Below are 25,633 nucleotides of genomic sequence, written 5' to 3' on the forward strand. Positions count from 1 at the left end.
AATATGGGTAACCAAAAAGTTTATGGACCCCATTGACTTCTAGTTTACTTCCATAAGCCAAAAGGGCCCATCAACTGTTATAATCAAATGGGGAAGTAAGTTCATATCTATTATTTAAATGTTTATTTGAACTCACATGTTGTATCTTGCTTTAATTCAAACATAGATGGTGTGAGGGAATGCAGTGCAAATAGTTCCCGCCTAAACTGTGTGTTGTTTGCACCGGTTTGCACCCACACCCCTGTTTGAACGCGGCCATATTTAATCTACCGCAATTTGATCTGTAGTGCTGCTGCTCGCGCAATGATACAGCGCAAGAAGCCAAAGAGCAGTGGATTTTCAGAGTACACAAACAGTATTAGGATTTGAAAAGAAAACCTGATATAGATGATTAAACATTCTTATTTTTCTATATCTGATATATGTACTAACTCAGAATTGTCGATATTTCCTTTCATATTAGTTCTGTAGGAATCGCGCGCTATGGCTCTACTTTTTTAACATCCACGCCCCTCCTCCTCGAAAAAGAAGTTCCGGTCACATCCGCCATTTCGGTGGAGAGTGGAAAGCCATTGTTAGCTAAAAATTCCGCCATGGTGAAAGTATCGATCATAAATTCGCATGTTTAACTAGCCATCTATAGTTGAGCTCTTAGACTCATAGATAGATATTATTTGAACAAGTGACATCGAGAAAAACGATTCAAGACGTTGGCCGTGCGCGTCAGATTCCGTGAATTTGTCCGCGTTCTCCCGTAGTGTGTTAGCCTAGCAGCAGCAAGACCGCAGGCTGTTTACCGAAGATTTTTCGCCATAATATCTGAATCTGATTTTAAACATATTAAATAAAGTCGAGACCTTCATATTTTACACCTTATATTAAACCGCGACACTGTCCGCCGCCTCGCAGGATTCGGTGAAGAGTGAAGGAGAGATGGCGAGCTCGGTGGGGAACGTGGCTGATAGCACAGGTAACCATGACAATAACGGCAGTTTTCGCTTTTGTTGATTATAATCTCCCGCTTTTATTCATTTGAAAACTAGCTTATTTGTGTGGCAGGTTTAATAACTCTGTAATACTGACCTTTTTGCGTCCGTGTCATGATTAAACTGTCAAGTAGTTTGTCCAGGTAGATTTATGTGCAGATTTTAATGGTAGTTATGAACCATTAGTGAAATCTAAGTAGTAATAACTAACCTGGTTACGATGGCGTGAGTCTCTTCCATCTAACGTTACTGTTACTGTTTACTTTATGGACGGCAGTTTGTAAAATGATCATTTGTTCACTCATAACATCTAGTCGATAATCGGTAGTTGCAGTGTGTGAATCAGGATTGTGCCATTAAGAATTGAAAATTACTTCTCCATTCCTAAATTTAAACAGAGGCTAGAAAAGAGGGCCTACTTTACATTATGGAAATGGAAAGAAATTGCTCCAACTATTCTAGTGTAGTGCAGTTATAAGTAGGCCTATTTCATTTTTCAGTGTGAAAACCTTTAAAGATATTACTATATACAACATTTAGAAACATTACGTGTTAATATTCAGTGTTTAAATGGCTAATTTCGGTTCGTTTTGTATAATTATGTATAATAATTTTATGAGCCATGATGGATACCTCGTTTCCCAGAATGCTTTCATTTTAAATGGAGCCAAACACAAAGAATAACTGCATCAAAATAAGACCATGACATTATTTAGCTTTTTTTGGATGAATGCAATTCCTCAATTTTGTATTTGTGTTGTTGAATTATTATAAACTGCAAGGAAATTCCTCTTTCTGTCCCTCTCTACACTAACGAAGTGAAAGGAAGCCAGTTCTTAAACTCTGAATTTTACCCAACCTATATGTTATATTGTAATGTATAATCTGTCCTTTCTTTGCACGCTCATACTCATACTTCATACTCCTTAACATCAAACCTCATCTCTGTTTTTCATTTCCATCCCCATTCCTTTTAATCCTTTACATCTTTACAACTCTAAGAGTTTAACATTTATATATAGTATACTAGTAGCCTATATAGTTTATAGTATACTTCTAGTTAAATTATTTTTAATTCATTAACAATTTTGAAACATTATTAAAATCATTAATTTGAGTCATTTTAGATCATCAGTTGCTGACTTTCTTTTTTTTTCTTTTCTTTTTCTTTTTATGATATATATTTTTGATGTCAGTGCATCAGAAGTGTTATCATCATTACTGGAACCATCAAATCTAGTTTTGGAAAATTTGCAGTTTTATGCAGTGATGGTTGTTGTTGTTAAAAACACAGCATAAAAATGGTTCCACACTATAGTGTTATTTATATTGCTGGGCAACAATTAGCCTAATCGCATCCAAAATTTGTGTGTGTATAATGTTGTATATATAAATACACACACATGCATGTATATATTTAAGAAATATTTGCATGATACTGTATACAAATATATATATACAAAATTATTATACACATTAACACACATAATGTTAAAATAAACTTATTTTGGATGCGATTAATGGTTTCGCAGCACTAGTTTTTTATTTTTTTAACAGCACCACTGTTCTTTTTTTATTATTTTTATTATTTGACCTCATTTTCATTTCTTCTAACATGTTGTTTCCCCCCTCTGGGTTGTGTTGGTGCTCCAGAACCAACCAAACGTTTGCTTTCCTTCCAAGGGTTGGCAGAGCTGGCGCACCGGGAGTATCAGTCGGGGGACTTCGAGGCGGCCGAGCGCCACTGCATGCAGCTGTGGAGGCAGGAGCCCGATAACACCGGCGTCCTGCTGCTGCTCTCCTCCATACACTTCCAGTGTCGCAGGCTTGACAGGTGAGATGGGCGTCTTCGTGGAGCGCCATCTGTGACGGTGTGGTGTCAGGGCTCTATTGATTGGGTTTTAATCAATGCCTTAATGCCTCAAAGGGGTCATGAATTGAGAAATCAAATGGATCACTCATTGTCACTTCAAAGCGTCATCAGCCTCGCGAGGACGCCTCTAGGGATCTGCCCATTATGTTTGTAAAGTCCCCCAGTGGTGAAAATTACATTTGTGGTGTTTTTAATCTGCTTTAAGACAAACCGTGTGTAAGTTCATAAGTGGACAGCATTGCTGAGTATTTTCTGCTTAAAACTGCAGTGAACCAAAGACAGTCTCAAAAACACGGTTTGAAATCGCTGGTGTTTCTGACGTCACACACTACCTCAGATCAACGTGTGATCGTCAACCAGTGGATCTCTGAGTGAGTGAGTGAGTGGAGGCGGGGAACAATCCAACAGTCTCCATTGACTTTGCATTAGGAGAGGCTGCCTCCTTGTCATTTCTTGCTTCTAACTAAATACAGAAAAATGCCTAAAAGCTGCTGTGTGACAAAGTGTACAGCAAACAAGCTAAGAAACACAGAAATACGTTTTTATAAGCTGTCGACCCCAAAAAACGAGTGTTTAAGGACTTAAAAGTGGATATTATTATTAAGTGGAAACTATTTTTCTAAAAGCTCAAAATCAAATAGAAGTAGAATCTCATCATTACTAGGGCTACAACTATCAGTTATTTTGATAATGTTAATTTGTTGATTATTTCTTTAAATTCATTTGTTGCAAAATCCCCCAAAATTGTATTACCGGTATTCGAATAAATTCATTTTAATCCATTTTTTTTTATTCCACATCCTGACCAATATTGTTCTCCAAACAATGTGCAATATACAATCTATGAAAACAAACATAGTGAAAGTATTTATGTAGGCTATGCTATACATTATGTGCAAAAATATAACGATTACATTCTAAACCAAAAACAATTGATTGCTTGCCATTTTAAAGCAGAAGTTAAAATGACCGTGTTAAAAATGTTAATAAACAAAAAACAAGCACAAAATGTTAATTTGTACGAGGTATGAGAAACGCATTCCTCATCTAAACATAGTAATTATATTATACACTGTTAATGGGCCCCATTGACTTCCAATGTGTTTTTCCCCCTCATAATATGGAAGTCAATGGGGTCCATCAGCGGTTCGGTTGCCCATATTCTTCAGGATATCTTCCTTTATGTTCAGCAGAAGAGAGAAACTCATACAGGTTTGGGACATCTTGAGGGTGAGTAAACAGAATTGATGTGATGACAGAATGTTTGGGTGCGCTGTCCTTTCAACAGAGACTCGTGGATGTCAGAATATGCTAAATTGAAATGCACGCGGGACAGAGCACGATAGGCTAAGCCGCGGTAAATGCTCATGCTTTTGTTTGCAGCACTTGTAAGTATAAAGCATTCTCATGTTTTCTTTCTTGGTCATCTTTCCCGCAGCGGCTCAATCCGTGTCCTCCGCTGTTTTCCATTGGCATTTTGTTCTTAGAAATGTGTTATTCTGTACCGTAGAGCAACGTGACTGACGCGCATGAGTCGCTGATGACAATAACCGATAATCAAATTAGTTTTCGGTACTTTCTAGTGGTCGCCTGGCTAACGTCAGACCTAGTCTCATTGAGACGTGGTCTGGGAACCACATGTTCATTTTCTCGTATTTGAGGCGTACTTGAGGCTAACTAACTGATAAAGTTCACACATTATTTAAAACAAGTGAGTAATAAAATAAGAACAAATACACAAATTACAAGCCGAGATGAATGCTAAATAACAAAGTTACAAAGTCTGACAGTAGTATTCATGTACAGAGATTAATAATTTAGCCTAAGTGTAAAATAAAACACTTTGTTCACTGTAGAAATTAAATAATGTTTCATATTTGCTAAAGCTTTATGTTGTTGTTTTATTAACATTAATGACGGACACCAGCAGGAATATTAGGCTGCTGTCACTTTAAGACCGACTGCACCGGCCAAAAAAACTGACAAATATCCGTTCCTTTCTCAACTGTTCACTTATGACGTAACCGAGAGAACACTTGCCGAGACGGGCATTTAGACAACATTTGGTGTTTATGTGTCTGTTCTCTCTGCTGTGTGTACAGAACGCGCGAGTCCCGATTTTCGCCGCTTCTACGGTAAAATTGGCAAGACATAACATGTCCAAATTATAAACTTTCATAGTCTGGTTGACACCAGACCCTTCTCAGTTGTAACTGTGGGTCTGGGGAAGGTTCATTCACAGCCCATTTCCAAAGGGGCGTCCCTAACGGACAATTGGATAGATCTAAAACCAATCAGAGCGACGGTCATCGTGTAAAGCCCACCTCAACGCTTCCGATTTGGTGCCTCGATTTGGAAAAATTGGAAATGGGCTCTTGGCCAGACGGAGTTGTAGAGCAAATCTCTAATTTCCCAGGCTAAAACTTTAACTCTATGATGGTCAAATTTAGCAGTTAATCCGCGAATCCCATGCGTGCCGAACCACGGGGCAACTGGTCCGTGCGGATCAACCGAGATCTGTTCCAGCACTAGTACTTTTATTATCAATTTTAATGATTAGTTGTTGCAGCCCTATTAATTATGACAATTCAAACATGTTTTCTTTTCTATGGCTTGCTGTCAGTTTCCACAGGCAATAATTATGATCCATCCACACTGTACAATGAATGGAAAGCACACTTGCAGTAGAAGCAAGTGGGCAGCTCTGTAAAAAAAAAAAAGTTTAAAATATGACACAGTTTCCGAAAGTATAACGTTTAAAGATGGCTGTAATTATGTCCAGAAATAACCTTTTCTTTTTGAGAACAGAACAGGGAGTGCGTTTGCTGGATATAACAGGAACACGTCCAGTCTCATCCTCTTAATTGTGGTTGTGTCTGCAGGTCGGCCCACTTCAGCACGCTGGCCATCAAGCAGAACCCCATGCTGGCTGAGGCGTACTCCAACCTGGGCAATGTGTACAAGGAGCGGGGTCAGCTACAGGAGGCCATCGAGCACTACCGCCACGCGCTCCGCCTCAAACCGGACTTCATCGACGGATACATCAACCTGGCAGCGGCGCTGGTGGCAGCAGGAGACATGGAGGGGGCCGTTCAAGCCTACGTCTCCGCTCTCCAGTACAACCCTGTGAGTTCAACGTTTAATATTCAACAATATTATTGATCTGCCTGCATTGACACCATTATATGAGAACTGAGCTGAGCTGGACGATGACACGGTTGTCTCCAAATCGGCTATATATATATATAAACTAAATTAATAACTTTTTCTAAAACAAAAATTAAACATCACTGATCTTACTTAAGCTGGAGACTAGTGTTGTCACGATACTAGAATTTCTAACTTCGATACGATACCTTGAAAAATATCGATATTCGATACCACTCCACAGAGAAAAAAACTGCCACAATATTAAGGGGGTATTTTTTTAATTTAAAGCTAAATATAACAAGTCTAGAACATGACAATGAGGTACATTTTACATGAAAATGTCCTGAGTTCTATCTGTTAATATTTTTTTAATTGGACCAGGGCTAACATGACCCGTTGTATTTGTATAACCTACTGTTATCAAAGATTAAAATATAGCCTACTGTAACAAAAAAGCACTTAACAGTATCAAATTGGAGGATAGAGTGTCAGTAATTTATAATAATAAGATTAAACATTACATTTTCAGTTAAAGGCATTTCATTATTGAATTCAGAGATGCCATTGTCTAGCTGTTTAGTTTAATTAATATCTGTGTAATCAAATTGATGATAATCGCTAATGAAGGCAAATTGCAGAATTAAATAATAATTTTCTGAATAAAGTTAAATAGGCACAAGTTAATTTACATTTGACCACAGTTAAAATATTTACTTGTCTAAGATTCCTCAGTCAGATTATGTTAACTTTAAGAATTACGAGACAACACAGACTCATATCAACAACAATACTAGGCCATCTTGGTTAATGTTTCAGAAAAGTTAAAATGAGAAGAGTTACAGTGTTTCCTTTAGGATTGTTTTTAGCAGTGGGGAAAGGTCTGTCCAAACAACAAACACCCCTGATGCTGAGCGTAGCCTATGCTTGCTAAATGGTACCCCTGGAGCCTGTTCCTTAAGTCTGTTTTCACCTATAAAATAATTTTAAAAAATGAGTGATGTGAGGGATTATTGATTGTCAAACAATCTTTTGGGTGCCCGCAGCCCGCTCGCAGTGTGAAGCGCGTGTCTGCGCTATTCTCTGACTCCGACATGCCCGCTCGCGGTGTGTTTTTACGCGTGTCCGCGCTATTCTCCGACATGCCCGCTCGCGGTGTTCTTTATCAATCAACCAAAGCCGGTCGCGGGGACGCCGCCCTCGCCATCTTTCCATTCATTTCACTTTTGCTATTTAACCAGAGCGAATGAGACGAGTGCGTCACGTGTGGTGTTTGTCAACGCGCCTTTGGAGAGAAGTGAAAGTGACCGCTCGGCTAGTATCGATACTTCGGGAAATTAGTATTGGTACCGTTCAAATATTTCAGTATCGATATTTATCGAAATATCGATATTTTTGACAACACTGAGCTGGACTTTGACACTATTTTCTTCTGGAACAAACTTTGTTGCATTTTCCTATTATCTCTGTAAAAAAAAAAAGCTGCTTTGAAACAATCTGTTTTGTAAAAGTGCTTTATAAATTAATGTGACTTGACAAAATTATAATTTTGATGATATGCAATATCGCATTCAAGAATGAGGCAGTTGTTTATGAATGGGTCATTGAGTCTTTGACTCAACCGATTTGTTCAAAGCGCAGTAATAAAACATGGCTCAGTGTTGCTGTGAGATGCGCTATGGTTTTGCTGTGATCTTAGTTTGGAACCATTTTCGCCGCTGAAACAGAACAAAAGCAGTCGATATTGTGTCTAAAATGTAAGTGACTTAACTACTTGTTTATTGAACTGTTGATTTTTCTCCTCCTTTTGATGATTTGCAATATAAGTTTTATTTATAAAGCGCCTTTCCCAAGCTCAAGGTCGCTGTACAAGGAGAGAACAAACACCGCATCAGACATAAATATTAGGGGTGTAATGATACACGTATTCGTATTGAACTGTTCGGTCAGGGTGGCCGCGGGTCCTTAAAAAGTCTTAAAAAGTCTTATATTACATTTCCTGAAAATAAGGCCTTAAAAAGTATTATTTTGTCTTATTTTCAGATTTGATGGGTCTTAAATATTTTTTCTCATGTCACCGCGAAAATGCAGTCAATCTGTTCAGCCAAATATATTTCTTCCCGGTAGTCTATGCGCTGCATTGTTTATGGTTAGTTCAGAACGTAACCATAGTAACAGAGCGTACTGCTCAGCTTTTGATTACGTTAGCGAGTGTAGCCTCTACAGCAACGGTTGATACAGTAGGTAACGTTAGCTAATATTGCTAGCAACATGGGGAAATGCAAGTTCAATAAAAATTGGCTTGAAAAGAACGAGTTTTCTTGGTTAAGGTCAGTACCTGGAAATGCTTACGAAGCATACTGCGTTGTGTGTCGGGAACAATGTTGTTTTCGTCAACGATGACGATATTATTTCGAATTATTTCGTTGACGCACCTTTTTTTATGACGATAACGTTACGATGACTAGCTAAAAATGGCTCTAAGGTGACTAAAACATGACAAGACGTTTTCGAGTTTTCGTTGACGAGACGAGATGGAACGAAAATGATTATAAGTCTGATGTTCACAATGCATGTCATTTCTGCCTATTTTGCGTGAAATCGGTCTGTTTTGAGCTAAAAAAAAAGTTTTAGCAATGCCTCATTCTAATCGTTGTTGAACGATGTACAATCAATAATGAAAAAAATCCCATAATGTACGATAATTTCAGAATTGCCCGCAAATCTGAATCTCTCGAAATCTAGATAGAGCGAGCAAGAGCGCGCATGTGTAGCGCGCGCACAGCAGAGAAAGGGAGCGAGAGACCTTGCGTGTGTGTGCTAGTGTGCGTGTGTGCCTCGCGAAGCGCATGTAAGGACCCAACCAATCGAATTATTCAGAAAGTCTAGTTTATTATGCAAAGGTTTTAAGGTTAACTGTTGTTTTATGTATTGCAACTTGCTGCAACCTATCAAACCTAAGCCCATTTCCAATACTTTTTAACCTAAATTAATTTATTAAAGACTAGCCTACTTTTTTTCTTTCTTTTTTTTTTTTACTAAAATTGACTAAAACCTTTTTGTGTTTTCGTCGACTAAAACTTGACTAAAACTATCAAGTTTATAAGTTACTAAAATGTGACTAAAACTAAAAAGCATTTTCGTCAAAAAGACTAAGACTAAAACTAAAAGGGCTGCCAAAAACAACACTGGTCGGAAGAATTTTCAACTTGGGACAATGGGGATCAGAGCGGTGGAATCGCATGTGCAAAGCAAAAAACACCAAACTCACGTTAAGGCAAAAAAAGTCTTAAATTTAACTTGTTTATTACTGTATACACCCTGATACACGCACACACACATTTATTCACATTTACTTGATTGTAGCATTTGTTCATGGGACCTAAATGTTCTGAAAATATTGTAATAATAAATATAATTTTGGACCGCAATGACATTTTTGTGTTATCTTTTTGCATTACACACATTTCTAAATGTTCTTAAACTCAACTGATTGTCATGTTACCATACTGTTCATTTTGAACAAACATCAGTGTGTTTACTTGGAAAGATTACTGTATATTTACACTTTTGATATGTATTTCCATCATAAGTTTGGTCTTAAATTTTATTTAGATGTGGTATTAAAAAGTCTTAAAAAGTCTTAAATTTAACTTGTTTATTACTGTATACACCCTGTCGGTGCGAGGATCGGTTCGTTGCGCATTACAAACCGAACGATTCGTTGGACCGTATTTCCTGCCGGTGCGACCAAAATTTGGTTAGCAGTTGCGCTGGCGTGACCACCACAACGTTGCCCAACATCAAATGGCAAACGTAATTTATAACGTAAAATTTCTCTGGCATTTCTTTCTTTTTGCAGTATCGAAAACATACCGAACCCTGACACCACTGTGTCGTATCGAACCGAACCGTGAATTTTGTGAACCGTTACACCCCTAATAAGTATGCATCATATACATATACACATACAAATATACAGTAACAAAACAGAGGAGGGTTGGAAATACTTTATGAAAAGATGAATGAGGATATAGTAGAAGTGTCACAGAGTCAGATGAAGTGAGTTACAGCACTGAATGATCTGCCACCCACCGTTGAAAGATGAAAACAAGGGACAGTTTTAAGTCAGATCACCGGAAAGAGTGAGGAGGTTAATAATACTGCAGAAGTTCAAATAAATAACGGGGAGCAAGTCCATGAAGACATTTAAAAGTTAACAAGATATCTTTAAACTGAATGCAGACAGGAACAGACCGGTCTAGTTTTTAGGGCTGGGTATCGATTCAGATGTTCCAATTCTATTCGATTATAAATTCGATTTTCGATTTGGCTCAATGAATATAGATTTAATACAAATTCTATATATAAAAAACAACAGTGAACAGAAGTTTACAAGTGGTTAATTAATAAAAAGAAGTTAAGAGCCACAAACCTGTATATTAAACTGTTTATTTTAGGTACACTTGGGTACATTAACACAGAACCTAACTCTATATTTCAAATGCATTCAATGAATAGACAGGATTTTGATGCAAGATGAAAAATTGATGCTGAAAATTGAAGTGTCGCACGCCTTGATCAAACAGAATCAGGTTATGTTATGTAAGATAAACATAAAGGGGCGGTTTCCTGTTCAAGGTTTACATTAAGCCCGGACTAGACCTTAGTTATATTAGGACTTTTCAGTAGCTTTTACAAACATACCTTACAAAAAAAAACATTTCTGGTGTGCATCTTGAGACAAAACAATGCAAATTATATATTTTAAGATATGTCAGTGCAAGCTGTTTTAAGTTAAGACAGCTCAAACATGCATTTTAGTCTGGGACTAGACTTAACCCTGTCCAGGAAACCACCCCAAAATCTCACAGCATTAGCTGTAACATGCAAGCCTATGAGCAGTGGAGGAAAACTAATACTGGCTTTTGGGTGATGGATAAATAAATATGGAAAAAATCGATTTTGAATCACCACATAAAAAAAAAAAAAAAATTTAAATCGAGAAATAAATTTTTTTGCCCAGCCCTACTAGTTTTTATCAATTGCGGAGCATCGCCATATTGAAGAGAATTCTGTCTTTTAAGGACGTGGAAACTGTCATTCATGCTTTTATTTCATCCAGATTGGATTATATTAACTTGTTATGTTTGGGATTGTCTAGAAAGTGTCTAGAAAGGTTGCAGCTGGTGCAAAATGACTGTTGACCGGCACAGGGAAATGGTCTAGAATTGACACTGACTTCCTATTGATTTTAGAGTCCAATATAAAGTTTTGACCATGGTTTTAAAAGGTTTGCGTGGTCTTGCTCTGATAAGATCCCCTTAGATCATCCCAGAATTTTTTCCTAAATCACGGTTGAAATCCAAGAGAGATTGTGCATTTTCTGTGGTCTTTGGAATAGTCTTCCTCTGCATCTCAGATCCTGTGACTCGTTACAGTGTTTTACATCTATGCTGAAAACACACCTCTATGCTGTGGCATACTATTGCCCCTAGGTTTTGGGACACTGATCAGTGTTGTTTTGTGTCGAGTAATGTTTGTTGAGTGTTTGAGTAATTTTTAGACATGTACAGCACTTTAGCCAACTTGTTGTTTTTAAATGTGCTTAAATAAATGTTGATGATGATGAACCAATGTAGGATATAGAGCATATATCTCATTCAAAACATACACTCGTCTCAGACTAGCGTTAATGTCGAACCCTAAGATAGTCATCCCATTTTTCACTTAATAAACAAAGTAAGAATGATATCGAACCATTTCAGTATCACTTATCTATTATTTATATTACTAAAACATTTAAAATATTTCAAAATAAAAGTTTGTCAGGTTTCAAATTGAACAATTTCAACCTATAAAAAGATCAAAATCATAGTCTTCACAAAGTTGCAAAAGTCTACTATTTATATAAGAAAATATTGCATACATCGAAAATATAATATATCGCACATCCCTAGTGTGTTTTGTATATGTTAGCTGATTATTTCTCTCTCTTTCATTGCAGGATCTATATTGTGTGCGCAGTGACTTGGGTAACCTGCTTAAGGCGCTCGGGCGTCTCGAAGAGGCAAAGGTATGTCTAAATATGTCGGCCCTTGCACGTTTACATAATGATTTCTTTTGTTTTTTTAGTATAAACTCATAGCTCTAGATCATAATCCCCTGTCAGACACCTAGCCATTCTTGTACTTTGGGAGTGAGTGTTGAGCATCTTTTTTCCCCCCCAGTAAGTGCTTGTCAGCACACTTACGAGCGTGCTGCTCATGTTATGTCCCCACGTCAGCACTCTTTACCATCCCACAGGTCTAGCCTCACTAGATCAGCAGAGAGGGCCAAAGCCACCTGCATCTCACATAACTAGTCAAAAACAATCTCTTTTTCTTTATTTTTTTAATTAAACAAGGTTAAGACCCCTTTACCCTCTTCTCACTCGCTGTTTTGTTTAGTTACTCATTTTGGATGGCTAGATTAGAGACACGCCCCCTCTGTCCACCCCTTCTTTTTGCCCTCTCTCACTCCAACGCTTCTCTCAGTCTAAACACTTCTTCATCCTGGCCCCGGCCAGCCCTCGCTCACCCCCACACACAAAGGAAGAAAGGCTGGGCTATTCTGTGTCTTATCAAACGGGGGCTCCTAAAACACATGCTGCAGTTTTGGCATGCTTTTTCTTCTTCCCTGTAGTCTCTCGGAGGGATTTCGCTGGCTCGGTCTTTGGGGGGCAAATAAATGGACTGATGAAGGTAGTGGTATTTGCTGTGCAAAAAATAAGATGGCTTCTAACCCGTAACCATGTAATTCTGTTAATTTAGGTTATTCAAAAACCATTAATCGCCTTCAAAAGTTGAAGAGACTAAGCTTGGATTTGGATTTGCTTCTCCAGCTTTACGAGGCCCTAGTAAACGCCTACTTTGAGGCAGCGTGGCCGTCAATGATTTCAGTGGGTGTTTGGGAGTCTAACCTGATGTTGTGGAGAGAGTCCTCCTTCTGATGGTTTGAAGCCCTCTTATTTGGTGCCCAGGGGTGCGGAGTGGGGAAGAGTACGAGGGCGCCAGCGGCCCCCCAATTGCTCTGTCGCTCCCAACCCCGCGCGCTCGCTTAGGGCCCGTGGAGTGTGCGCGCGTCGAACTGTCTGTCTGACCCCTCAGTCGAGCCAAAAGATGCTTCTCAAGGGCTTCACAGTGAAATTTGACTAGAGCTTAAGTATATTTCGGCCTGTTCATCTTCTAATCCCCCTGTTTTCCCCCTCTGTTAGAATATGGCTAACTGGGTTCAGTGGGTTTACGTGTTCCCAACACTGTGTATCAGCCCTGGGCTGTGCCAGGCAGACAGATCGCTATTTGCACTCCACTGCACGCGTCAGACACCATGATAGAGAGAGAGAATTATACACGCGCGACACAAGCGTTGACCTCTTTATTTCAGAGCTGTGGAGGCTTCTAGATGAGAATGAAGTCCTTAAACACCAAGGCTTTTTTCCCCCCCCTTATCCATTGGCCAGGAGTCAAGAAAGCAGGAAAGGTATTAAACCATGTAAACAAAGAATACAGAAAAGGACAAATATCTTTGATTACATTTCTTCCCCCTTGTATGTTCTGATTTATTAATAATATTCCCAGAGCAATGTGATCAGTTCATTTGGGTAAGATCAAGCCAGTTCGCCTTCCTCTTTTACCTGTATTTAAAAATGTGGAACGGTTATGAAAAGTTTGAGTCTGTGTGTAAATCTCAACTCAAAGCCTTTCTTCACTCCCTTGCGAACATATTCCTGTTTGTAAAAAATGTAAAAACCCTTTTCATTGCATGGGTTTAAACTGATGTTAGGTCATTTTTATATTTCTTTTTCTCCTTTTTTCGTTTTTTTGTCTTACTTGTTTTGCTTTGTCAATACAAGTTTTGATATCGATATGAAATGTCAAACTTTTACTAACGCTCTTGTTTTCTTATTTTGTCTCTTTTGGTTTTCCACCACTGATATTGTTATTTAGAAGGTTTCAGGTGGGTGACAGTATTCCTGCGTAGGTGCGGTCCGGTGGACAGGAACACTAGGACTGTCAGTCTTCTCCTCTTCCAGCTGTGGCCGCCCCCCCCCAGACAAAGTCCAAAAATATGGTAACGGGTTTGTAACAAAACAGAAAGAAAAACACCTTACTCCAATGCCTGAGTTCTTCTGTCTTGTGGCTTCCTTTGAAGAAGAACAAAAAAACCAAGGAAAAACAAAACCATAGTATTGGTAACAAAACCCAAGTTTTATTAGCAAAGACAAATGATTGGATGCTGTATGCAAAAACAAAAAGCACAGTAAGAACCCTCTAACTCTCTTACTTGTTGATATTTTTTTCCTGTTCATTTTTGGATTATGATTTATTTTTTTCTCCTTTATTTGGAGTTGCAGATGAAGCGCTGTGAGTCTGCAGCGACGCAAGGGCTGCGCAGCGACAAAACCGCGACCAAAACGCGCGCGTTTGAACCGCACTTTCCCCTTCCCTCGACCCCCAGCTCGCGGGTTGCAGACCTGCACGCCCTTTTCCTGCTAGCATGGCACCCAGTGGCTACACAGCCCTAAACATGACTCTATTGGCACAGTGCTAACTCTCAAACGAATATCTCCTTTAGGGTTTTAATGGATTTGGCCGTGGGACACGAACTCTAGTCGAACGCCTCAAAGGGTAGAGAGTTTCATAGTTTCGTGTGCCAGTCTGGTTGGCAGTGGGATCGCTCCAGGTCTGCAGTCTTCACCCTGAGCTGGCGTTAGCGCAGGCGAATGCGGGCGCTAGCGGAAACTGCGTAAGCGGCAATCTCAGTGCGGGTTGCCCGCGTGGCTTTGTGCGCTTGCATTACAGGGACCTCCACCTGCACACCGCACTTGCATTTAAGGTTGTGGGGATTTACTGAGGTCGTGTAAGGTCAATGATCTAAAGTTGTCGTCTTGGCACTCAATGTGATTGGTTTCTAGTCATATAACGTTAATTTGAAACTGCATAACTGAAGAATGTAAGTCTGAGTGTAGGTGTTGGTTGGATTTGCGCAGCGTAGGAAAAGTGTGCAGCTTAGCGCGGCAGATTTCGCGCACGCGAGCCCATGCTGCAGACTCACTTTTTGCTTTGTGTGAGAATGGATACTAACACTATTTCTGTCTGCCCTTTTTGTTTTTTCTTCCTTTTTATTTGATCTTTTGGTTTCTTTTCTTTTACAACCCCCTCCCCTGTCTACTCTCCGTTCTTCTCTCTACCTCCTCTTCCTCCTGTTTTTTTTCTTTTTCTTTTTTTTTTTACTGTTAACCTGTTCAAGGCTTGTTACCTGAAAGCAATTGAAACTCAGCCGAACTTCGCCGTGGCCTGGAGTAACCTGGGCTGCGTGTTCAACGCCCAGGGAGAGATCTGGCTGGCTATACATCATTTTGAGAAGGTTTGTTGTGTATGATAATCCCACTTTGGTAAATGCTATGAATGAACACGATGTTCACATGTGCTGTTCTATGGGTTTACAGGCAGTGACCTTGGACCCAAACTTTTTGGATGCTTACATCAACTTGGGCAACGTTCTGAAAGAGGCTCGTATCTTTGACAGGTAAGCAGTCGTTTCTTCTGTTCCAGGATTACAGTCCTGGAAAACCCTTGATAACAGACATATTTATGAAAAGTGCTTGATGAATTATTGAAAGACAATATATGTGAAATTAATTTGATCGATAAAACAATCTTTTCAATCAAAATTAATGCTGCATATAGATATAGAGCCATTCTGCATGCCTATGAGCATGACATTTCTCATATAAATATCCAAGTATATATACAGCTTTCATTTTTCAGGTCGATCATATATTCATTAGGTGGGGGGGATCAGTTTGAATAAGAAAAGTGATATCTTTGTCATAGTATCCTTTCAATGATTAAAGTTTCCACAGTCATTGCATGTGCTGCGCCATTTTGTTTTATTGGTAAATTTGTATTTATCTGTTTAGCTTTAAAAAAATAATAATATTAGAAGGTAATAAAAATATTGTTTGCTTAGTGAGGTCTCTGATTGTATTCCTTGAAAACCAAAAAAGTAGTGCTTGAAGTCCTTGAAAGTCCTGGAATTAGTTTTTTCAGCCGATCTGATTCATATTTCCCCCCTACAGAGCTGTTGCTGGTTATCTGCGTGCCCTCAGCCTGAGCCCCAACCATGCTGTGGTTCATGGAAACCTGGCTTGCGTGTACTACGAGCAGGGCCTGATCGACCTGGCCATCGACACCTACCGTCGTGCCATTGAGCTGCAGCCTCACTTCCCTGATGCGTACTGCAATCTCGCTAATGCACTGAAGGAGAAGGGCAATGTAAGAGCCTACGTTTGTGTGTCATGTGTCCCTGATAGTGGTGCAACGGATCACAAAATTCACGGTTCGGATTATTTGCGTTTTTTGGGCAACGAATCGGGTAATTTTTTTGGATCAGCAATTTAAAAAATATATATATATAAATCGCATGCGTGCCGAACCGCGGGGCAACTGGTCTGTACACCCCTTCGCTTTCTTCCATTGGTGAGAAGTGAAGCCCCCAGTGTCCCGATATGGCGCTGACATCATGGGACTTAAGTCGTGCGCAGTAGTGAGCAGGAAGTAAAGCTGCAAAATCAAAGCCCCGCCCTCACTCTCGCAGAATCAATCGCAAGCACACACTCCTTCACTTTTTTAAAAATTAATTGTAGAAATTTAGATATTAAATGTAAAGCTCCAATGTCCTCAGTCCTCTGAAGATCCTGAAAAAAAGTCTGTTGGTTCTTCAGTGACTACTTCGCTCAGAGAACCTGTCAATCACAGCTGTCAATCATGACGTCACACCACCGCATCAAATAGCTAACTAAAAACGAACGTATTTTAAAAACAAACACTTGAACTTACATCAGCGTGATAAAAACTACAGTAAATGACAGAAACTTTGGGAAATAGATATTTGAAGTGTAATTTAATTGTTTAGTTGGTCTCACGTGCCATTAAATAACACTGGGAGGCGGGTTTATGACCTATACTAGGACCAGTCACCGGGGGGTCGATCGAGCCGCTTTGGCTTCACTTTTCAGGGCTTGTGCGGCACGCTTGGTCTGTACGCATCACAGATCAACTGCGATCCATTGCACCCCTAATCCCTCATGTCTACATTCATGTCTTCATCTTGTTGATAGCAGATTTATTTTGGTCAACGAGGCGAATCAGCTCGAACACGTTGCAAAATCTTTTGTCCTCTTGCAAAATTCTCAAATGTGTGGATTCAAATGATTTTGCCCATGAAAATTTGCAGAGCTGCGGTATATGAACGGTCCAGTACCTTTAAAGCCAACCGCTAACTTGCACATTTCCTGTTAGGTTTCTGAAGCTGAGGAGTGCTACAACACTGCTCTGCGTCTGTGCCCGACTCATGCGGACTCGCTGAACAACCTGGCCAACATCAAGCGTGAGCAGGGCAACATTGAGGACGCTGTGCAGCTCTACAGGAAAGCACTGGAGGTGAGGGGACCGAGGAAGTCCACTGAACACACATATACGTTATTATGTGTTTAAAAAAAGTGATCGATTTTGAAACATGTCTTTGTTTTCTTTGTTGTTAAGGTTTTCCCTGAATTTGCCGCTGCCCATTCAAACCTGGCCAGTGTCCTGCAGCAGCAGGGGAAACTTCAGGAGGCTCTCATGCACTATAAGGAGGCCATCAGGCATGTGTCTAGATATTCTCATATGTTGTTCAGTATAGAGGGTTTGCATTGACGTCACTTCCTCAGCCGAGCTGCAGCGTGACTAGATTTAACAGGGAAACTGCGAAAACACGAGTTAAACAAATCATTATCAGTGTAAACTAAAGGTTGAACTCGATATAGTGTTCCTTACAACTTACCAAAGGTTTCCTGACAGTTATATAAATATAATCTAGGTCTAAATCCGGGTGATCACTTATATCAATGTTACATATATCGTCATATCGTCCAGCCCTAAAACTTAGTATAGTTTTTTGTCAGTGTTTATTTAAAAACGTCCAATTATGCAGAATATACAATGGTAAATATTTAATTGATGATTTGTCAGTACAATATCTAACAATACAATATATAGGGTATGATTTTACCCCTAAATTCAGCATATTGACACAAAAATGATAACTGCAAACCCACCGTTCGCTGCCTGGATCCAGTTGTTTCTGTGAGCTTTCATCAGTCTGTAAAAATATACCTCAGATTTCTTGTCAAATCTAGTTGTACAGTCGATCTCGAAGCTCTTCCCCGTTCTAGATGTGTGTTGTGCGGCATTCACGCAGAAAACAAATCCTGCCGCTCAGTGTTTTTGCCACTCGGTGTGTGTAACCGCAGTCACTCTGGCCGACGGTGACGTCACACGCATACCCTCTATTGGCGTCTTTCAAAGTCTCACTGTCTGTTTGCTCTTGATGAACAGAATCAGCCCCACGTTTGCTGATGCCTACTCCAACATGGGCAATACTCTTAAAGAGATGCAGGACGTTCAGGGGGCGCTGACGTGCTACACTCGAGCCATTCAGATCAACCCCGCTTTTGCAGATGCGCACAGTAACTTGGCTTCCATACACAAGGTATGAATCTTGAGCCATGAAGAATAATACTTATTTTCAGTGTTATTTTGAATTCAAATGGTGCCACTCTCCCCTTAAAGGATTCTGGGAACATTCCTGAGGCGATTGCATCTTATCGCACTGCCCTGAAGCTCAAGCCCGACTTCCCTGATGCTTATTGTAACCTGGCTCACTGTCTACAGGTATGTCATAATCATTTGTTAATTGACAAAGTATACATTACTTCAATGAGCTCATTGTTTCTGCTTTCAATTATGTTTAAAGCTGCAGTCCGCAACTTTTTTGGGTTAAAAAATATCCAAAATTAATTTGAGCAAGTACATAACCAGCCAGTGTTCAAAACTCTCTGCTTGCCTTAGCTCGATTCAAAACGGTAAGCTTGTAATAATGTTTTTAATTCCAGTGGTACTGGTGGATTTCCGTGGGAAATTTGAGCATGTCTTTGCATCATTACGTCACATCTGTACACATAAAGAAGGTGTCCCGGCTAGAATAGGCTATATTGTGTGTGAGGTTGTTGGAGGTGGAGATGTATAGCCTTTTCTCACAGCACTTGATATAATTAAACGTATTAACTTAATGGCGGATCCAGAAAGGTTCAAAGGACAATCACCAGTGACAAGACAATTGGAGATTCACCCGCTGTAAAATGTAAAAGACATTGTTTGGACTTTCGAGTGGCTACAGAAAAAAAAAAAGACACTGCAACCGCCTGGCCCATGCGAAAACAAGGATAATATCTGAAGGGCATTAAATGTAGTCACGCAATGTTGATGATGTTAACATTAACAATTTAAGTTTGACGTGATATGATAAGCGATCGTTAGATTTAATCAGTGCGATTTACTGCAATGCTTTTTTCCCTAGTTTGAATGTGCACATTTTCACTCCGGGAACGTTTGTGTGATGCTGTGTTGTGCTCTGATCCTCAGATTGTGTGTGACTGGACCGACTATGATGAGCGCATGAAGAAGCTGGTGAGCATTGTGGCTGATCAGCTGGATAAGAACCGCCTGCCGTCAGTGCACCCCCATCACAGCATGCTGTACCCCCTCTCGCACGGTTTTCGCAAGGCCATTGCAGAGAGACATGGCAACTTGTGTCTGGATAAGGTGTGTATATTACACTAAAAGCATTTGCACTGGCCTATTCTGCTAAAGTTTCAGATTTGTCACTTGTCTGAAAGTAATTTCTGTACTTTTTCAATGTATGAGCATCAATGTAATACTTTTCTTGCTTTATAGATCAATGCTCTGCACAAGCCTGCTTATGATCATCCGAAGGACCTGAAGGCCAGTGCAGGCCGCTTGCGTGTGGGTTACGTTAGCTCAGATTTCGGCAACCATCCCACTTCTCACCTGATGCAGTCCATCCCTGGCATGCACAACTCCGAGAAGTTTGAGGTGAGGAGTCTAAACCAGTAGTTGTTATGTATAGGCCATTTGTGTTGCATATGAGAAACGACAGTGGAACGAAACCGCGTTTCTCGTTTGAGCTCAGAACAGGTTTACTCGCGGGCCAATCTCGATCACACAACACCGTTACTACACAGTGTTGGGGGATCTAGTGAGAAAGCGTTCAATTCACCGCAAAATTAATAACATCGCAGCGAGATCTAGTGAGAAGTATTCAAATTTGGTGCAAATTTCTCCGTTATAAACCGTATCGGATGAAACTGCGCTGACGTGGAAACTAGGAGAAACATTTTGCTGTGAACGAACTAGTTATAGAAGGCTTTTCAATCCACAAATTACCAACATTCACCATGGATTTAATGTAGTAACGCTAACTGTAACCATGGTATTGTGGCAGAAATAGTCGAATGTTTTTATATTATTCATCTCAGGGTTCGTACAACCTTTTGAGAGTAAAATTCAAGCACTTTTCAAGTGCTTCACACTTTTTCCAGCACTTCGAAAGCGCTCTGTTTAAAGATGTAGGAAAACTAACACTTTGTGGCAAACAAACACTTGTTTTTTTTAAAGACATGAAATGACCACTATAACCAGTAGATGGCGGGAGAGGAGCACTTATTGATTATTAGCCATTTCCACTCCCTAATATCTGGAAAATAAGTAGGAAGTCACAAAGCTCATGAAGCTCATGAAAAGCACAAAGTTTTCTTCAAATTGTGACTGAATTGCACAGAAAACAAGTAAAGAGCGCTTCTTTCATAATCACTCAATCTGTCGGTCAGTTCAGCATGATGCCTTTAAAAGAACAATGGTTCATTTAACAAGAGAAACAAATTTATCATTCGTTTCAAGATTTAAAATGAACAATGGATCATTTTATCTGCATCTCAGTTCATCCTCAGTGCTCTGTCAAATTTCCAATAAACAAACATGTAATATTATTAGTAATTGCACTTAATGCAATTTTTTTTACTTTTATGATTAAAGTAACTAACTTACTGACCTTGACCCTATTGTATCTTGTGCAGGTGTTCTGCTATGCTCTCAGCCCTGATGACAGCACCAACTTCAGAGTTAAAGTCTTGGCAGAGTCTCATCACTTCATCGACCTCTCACAGGTGAGGATACGGCATTGCGGACCTATTCAAGACACATCTTCATCTTCCTCCTCCTTTCAAGCGATCTGTTTTGATTTCATCATGCTTTCATCTCTCCATAGATCCCCTGTAATGGAAAAGCAGCCGACAGGATCTTTCAAGATGGAGTCCACATCCTGGTCAACATGAACGGCTACACTAAAGGAGCGCGCAACGAGCTGTTCGCACTGCGCCCAGCACCCATTCAGGTTGGCGTTTGAGAGTCTGGCTTACAGAATGGCATCTGTGTTAATCCACATACTTTTTTAAAATGTTATTAAGTTAATATAATGTGCGCATGTGATTGGAATATTTGTACCGTGTTGGTGATATAACCGGCGTAGACTTGCATTGATGGAGAGATCTGGGCCATATTTAGAGGAGCCTTTTGCAACAAATTCCTTAAATAAAAAAAACTGATTTTCTTACAATTATAATAAGGATTGTCTTGCATATTGGCTCGAGACAGCCAGAACAATTAGCATCTTGTGTGACCATTAAAATAGCCATTTTCTATTGTAATATATATTTTAAGATGTCATTACTGCTGAATTTTTAGCATCATTACTCCAGTCTTAAGTGTCACATCATCCTTCAGAAATAATAATTTAATTATCAATTATCAATCATGTTTTTGAGGAAAACGTGATATTTTTCAGGTTTCTTTGATTAATAGAAACAGCATTTTAAGCATGTCTTCACCAATTGAATGTGTCCTTGCAGAATAAATACTAATTTCTTAAACAACAAAAAAAAAAAATTCTGACCCAAACTTTTGAACGGTAGGGTATATCAGATAATACATAGAGATTTAGTTGAATAATAACTGTATTTTTCCCAACCCGCCCAGGCCATGTGGCTTGGATACCCAGGCACCAGTGGTGCTCCCTTCATGGACTACATCATCAGTGATAAGGATACGTCGCCCATTGAGGTCGCAGAGCAGTACTCTGAGAAACTGGCCTACATGCCCAACACCTTCTTCATTGGAGATCATGCTAACATGTTCCCGCACCTCAAGGTACGATTCGGTCTCCCTTCACGTGGTTTTATTTTGATCTATTACAGAAAATAAGGTTCATGTTTTTCTCTTCGCCCAATAGAAAAAAGCAGTGATCGACTTCAAGTCAAATGGACACATTTTTGACAACCGCATAGTGCTGAATGGCATCGATCTGAAAGCCTTTCTGGAAAGCCTGCCGGATGTCAAAGTGGTGAAGGTTAGTCAAGAAATCACAGCTTTAATCTGTCATTCCTTTACCCTGTTAAACAGACATGCTAATGTTTCCTCTTCTGCGTTCAGATGGACTGTGATGGCCAAGAGGTGGCTGACAGTAACGGTGCCCTCTCCATGCCCGTCATCCCGATGAACACGGCTGCCGAGGCCATCATTAACATGATCAACCAAGGCCAGATCCAGGTCACCATCAACGGCTTCACCGTCAGCAACGGCCTGGCCACCACCCAGGTACGGCCCTCAGTGGTGACCTCAACACTGGACTGTCACTGATTTCCCTGCTGCTTCCTGGCTGTGAGGGTCCTGGCTTGCTCTCCGGCTGTGATTTAGTGCTGTCCTTCATTCTTACACCGTGTCCTAATCAGTAGGGGTGGGCGATACTGAAAATTTCGGGATCGATCCGATACCAAGTAAATACAGGGTCAGTATCGCCGATACCAATACCAATACTTTTTCATTTTAAAAGCCTGTACTTGAACTTGAAGCACTTTCCTGTGCTAGAGCAGTGTGTCATGATTTATGAGCTGAATACATCATTAATATGCTAAATCTGAATACGTTTGCATGACTACTAAATATTTTTTTATTAAATAAATGCGCTCAACCCGCCTGTAATTAGTCAGTAACTTTTACCAAACTACCATAATTATAGTAAATGTACTATTGTACACTAGCCTGCTGTTCAAAAGTGTGTGGTCTGTAAGATTTTTAATTCTCTTCTGCATTTATTTGATCAAAAATACAGTAAAAACTGTAATATTACAATTTAACATGGGCTATCGGTTTTTTACGTCATAGTAAACTGTAATTTATTCATGCGATCAAAGCTGAATTTTTGGCACCATTACTTCAGTCATGATGAGAATTTTAATATGCTGATTTGCTGCTCAGGAAACTTTCTTATTATTATCAATGTTGAAAACAGTTTCATATTTTTGTGAAAACCATGATACATTTTATGCAGAATTATTTGATGAATAAAGTTGAAAGAACAGCATTTATATGAAGTAAAAAAATTTAACAGTGTAAAACCCTTGAGTGTCACTTTTGATCAATTTAATGCATCGATCCTTGTTGAATAAAAATATTAATTTCATTAAAAAAATCTTACTGACGTCAACATTTTGAACCGTTATGTACACTTTTGGTTTTGTTTATTGCCAAATTTATTTAAAAATAAATGTTTCTCTGTCATCTAAGCAAGGCTTTGTTTCCCAAACGCACTGGGCTGTGAGCTCAGCGAAGCACCAGCATCGAACGCTCTCTGTGATTGATTGGTTTCGTCTTGTATCCAGATGACTAGGAGAAATAGTTCTATCCTACACAATTATCCACTAACATTCGCTTATTTTTCCACTTAGAAGCTTATTTTTCGCTCTGAATTGCGTGCTAAATTAATAAAACTTACTGGTAAAAAAACACTCACTTGGATCGATATTTTTATGTGAGGATCGATCCTTTTCGATACCAGTCAGTATCGAAAGTATCGATACTTCAGGATCGATCCGCCCACCCCTACTAATCAGACACGATAAGATTCCAGCGACAAATCAATTTGTTCGATATCAATCAAAACCCACAGCCAATCAGAGTAATCTTGACGGCACTCGCAAGAAATGGATAAGTAGCTACATAAAATACAAATATTACACCATTTAAACATTATTAAAAAATACATAGGCTACTGAGTTACTAAAACCATCTTTGTCAAATAATACACTTGTTTGTTTACAGTTTGAACGTTCTTGTTTCCATGTGTTTAATTTCAAGATCTGAGGAGAATTATCCACTGTTGCTTTTACAGCTCAAAGCTGGAGCACTAAATGATATTCAAAGTCACATGACACGCTTTTAACATTAAATAAAGCACATAAACAGTGCCTGAGATCATCATTGCCACACTTTGTTTGTTGTCCCAGAGCGACGTCGCAGGAAAAATAGAAAACGTTTATAAAATAAGAGTCGCCGCGTGTCGCCGTCGCGGCTGGTTAGGACAAAAACTCTGATTAACACGGAAAAGACGCCTTTTATCGCGTGGCGCGGCGTCTCGCGTAGTTAGTGTTAGCCGGACACGGTGTTAGCATGACAGATCTGTGGATAATTGACCACGTTTACATGCACAACATAAGCCTTCATTCTGTGAACGAGGGTTACGTGCACTCTCTCTTCCATTCTTCTGTGATCCTCTATTTAGTTTAGTGACACAAAATCAGAATGTCAGAATTTTGTCAAGAGTATTTAATATGTTAATGTGAATCAATGCGCACAAACAGAATATATCCCTTTCTAATGGACCCTTCGCTAAGCCCTGCCCTCCTTAGTTACTGTTGCTGCGCCTGACAAGCTTTCACACCTGGCATGTCTATGACAGTGTGTGTGCACCGGTGTCAGACATTCCCAAGGAGATCATTAGTCATTTTTTGAAGAGAACAGGTGAAATATCTGAGAGAGCGAGACAGAAGGGACTGCAGTACGCATTCGAGGGATATATCCACGACACAATATGCAACCGATTAGAGAATAATTTAATCAAAATTTAAGATAGTCCCAGCGCCTCATACGCTGACCATTCAAATTGAGGAACAGCTGTGTTCATGCACAGCGGGGTAAGTGACATGTGAAAATAATCTAATAATTATAAATCAAACAGCTTATCCATAAATCTTGTGGAATAACACTAACACCGGGAGAGCCGCGATCGGATTGGGGTAACGTAACCTTAAAGTTAGGCCGTCGATTAACAAAATGCTGAAATATATTTTAAAGTATGTCAGTGAGCCTCCATCTTGCCTTTAATCGGCTTATTTTACGTTCAAATATATGCATTATGAGCAAATAACCGTCATTATTTCCAAGCAATATGTGTTTTTGTTAATCTGGTCGACATTTAGTTGTGAATGGGGCGTCCCACACTGCCTGATCCATGCCCAGCATTTCCCCGCTCGGCTTCTAGGTTTCGGGAAGGGAAAAAATCCCCTTGCCAGACCTCCTGTGCCTAGTTACGGTTGCTAAGCCACGATTGGCCAGTGGCGGTTTTCGGGCGTGGCTTAGCAAAGGGTCAATTATTAATAATTCTAAATATGGCTTTATATGTAAATGTGGTCCCTGACACCTCAATCATGCCCAAATTGTCAATGTCTAATTCATTATGGCGATTAAAGCAGTGTTGATTTGGTTTGATCAAACGCTGAGAGCCTTGATTTCACTCCGATTGGTGAAGAAATGACTCTAATCATCTCAGATCAGTTTCCTCCTTCGATCAA

The 25,633-nt window shown here is 39.7% G+C and overlaps 1 protein-coding gene across 6 annotated transcripts in view; it reads left to right on the top strand.

The window, feature by feature from the left end:
• The first annotated feature begins 521 nt into the window (after positions 1 to 521).
• LOC307007795 (UDP-N-acetylglucosamine--peptide N-acetylglucosaminyltransferase 110 kDa subunit) overlaps positions 522 to 25,633 on the top strand; it is a 32,720-nt gene continuing 7,608 nt past the window's right edge. For 2 of the 6 annotated variants that reach the window (XR_013799685.1, XM_079630156.1), the window contains exons 1-18: positions 522 to 970; positions 2,670 to 2,820; positions 5,742 to 5,985; positions 12,014 to 12,082; positions 15,298 to 15,414; positions 15,497 to 15,576; positions 16,130 to 16,325; positions 17,352 to 17,492; positions 17,595 to 17,695; positions 18,429 to 18,582; positions 18,663 to 18,764; positions 19,515 to 19,694; positions 19,827 to 19,985; positions 21,026 to 21,115; positions 21,217 to 21,342; positions 21,984 to 22,154; positions 22,237 to 22,353; positions 22,437 to 22,601. Coding sequence is in view for 4 of the 6 variants with exons in the window: in XM_079630156.1 (XP_079486282.1) it covers positions 934 to 970; positions 2,670 to 2,820; positions 5,742 to 5,985; positions 12,014 to 12,082; positions 15,298 to 15,414; positions 15,497 to 15,576; positions 16,130 to 16,325; positions 17,352 to 17,492; positions 17,595 to 17,695; positions 18,429 to 18,582; positions 18,663 to 18,764; positions 19,515 to 19,694; positions 19,827 to 19,985; positions 21,026 to 21,115; positions 21,217 to 21,342; positions 21,984 to 22,154; positions 22,237 to 22,353; positions 22,437 to 22,601 (2,400 nt within the window). In the remaining 2 variants the exon portion in view is untranslated. Of the gene's footprint in view, positions 971 to 2,639; positions 2,821 to 5,741; positions 5,986 to 12,013; positions 14,308 to 15,297; positions 15,415 to 15,496; positions 15,577 to 16,129; positions 16,326 to 17,351; positions 17,493 to 17,594; positions 17,696 to 18,428; positions 18,583 to 18,662; positions 18,765 to 19,514; positions 19,695 to 19,826; positions 19,986 to 21,025; positions 21,116 to 21,216; positions 21,343 to 21,983; positions 22,155 to 22,236; positions 22,354 to 22,436; positions 22,602 to 25,633 lie in introns of those variants that run through there. The other 4 variants (XM_079630155.1, XR_013799686.1, XM_079630157.1 and 1 more) reach the window with 4 other exon arrangements.

The sequence above is a fragment of the Phoxinus phoxinus genome (assembly GCF_949152265.1).
Source record: "Phoxinus phoxinus genome assembly, chromosome: 12".
NCBI classification, from domain to species: Eukaryota; Metazoa; Chordata; class Actinopteri; order Cypriniformes; family Leuciscidae; genus Phoxinus; species Phoxinus phoxinus.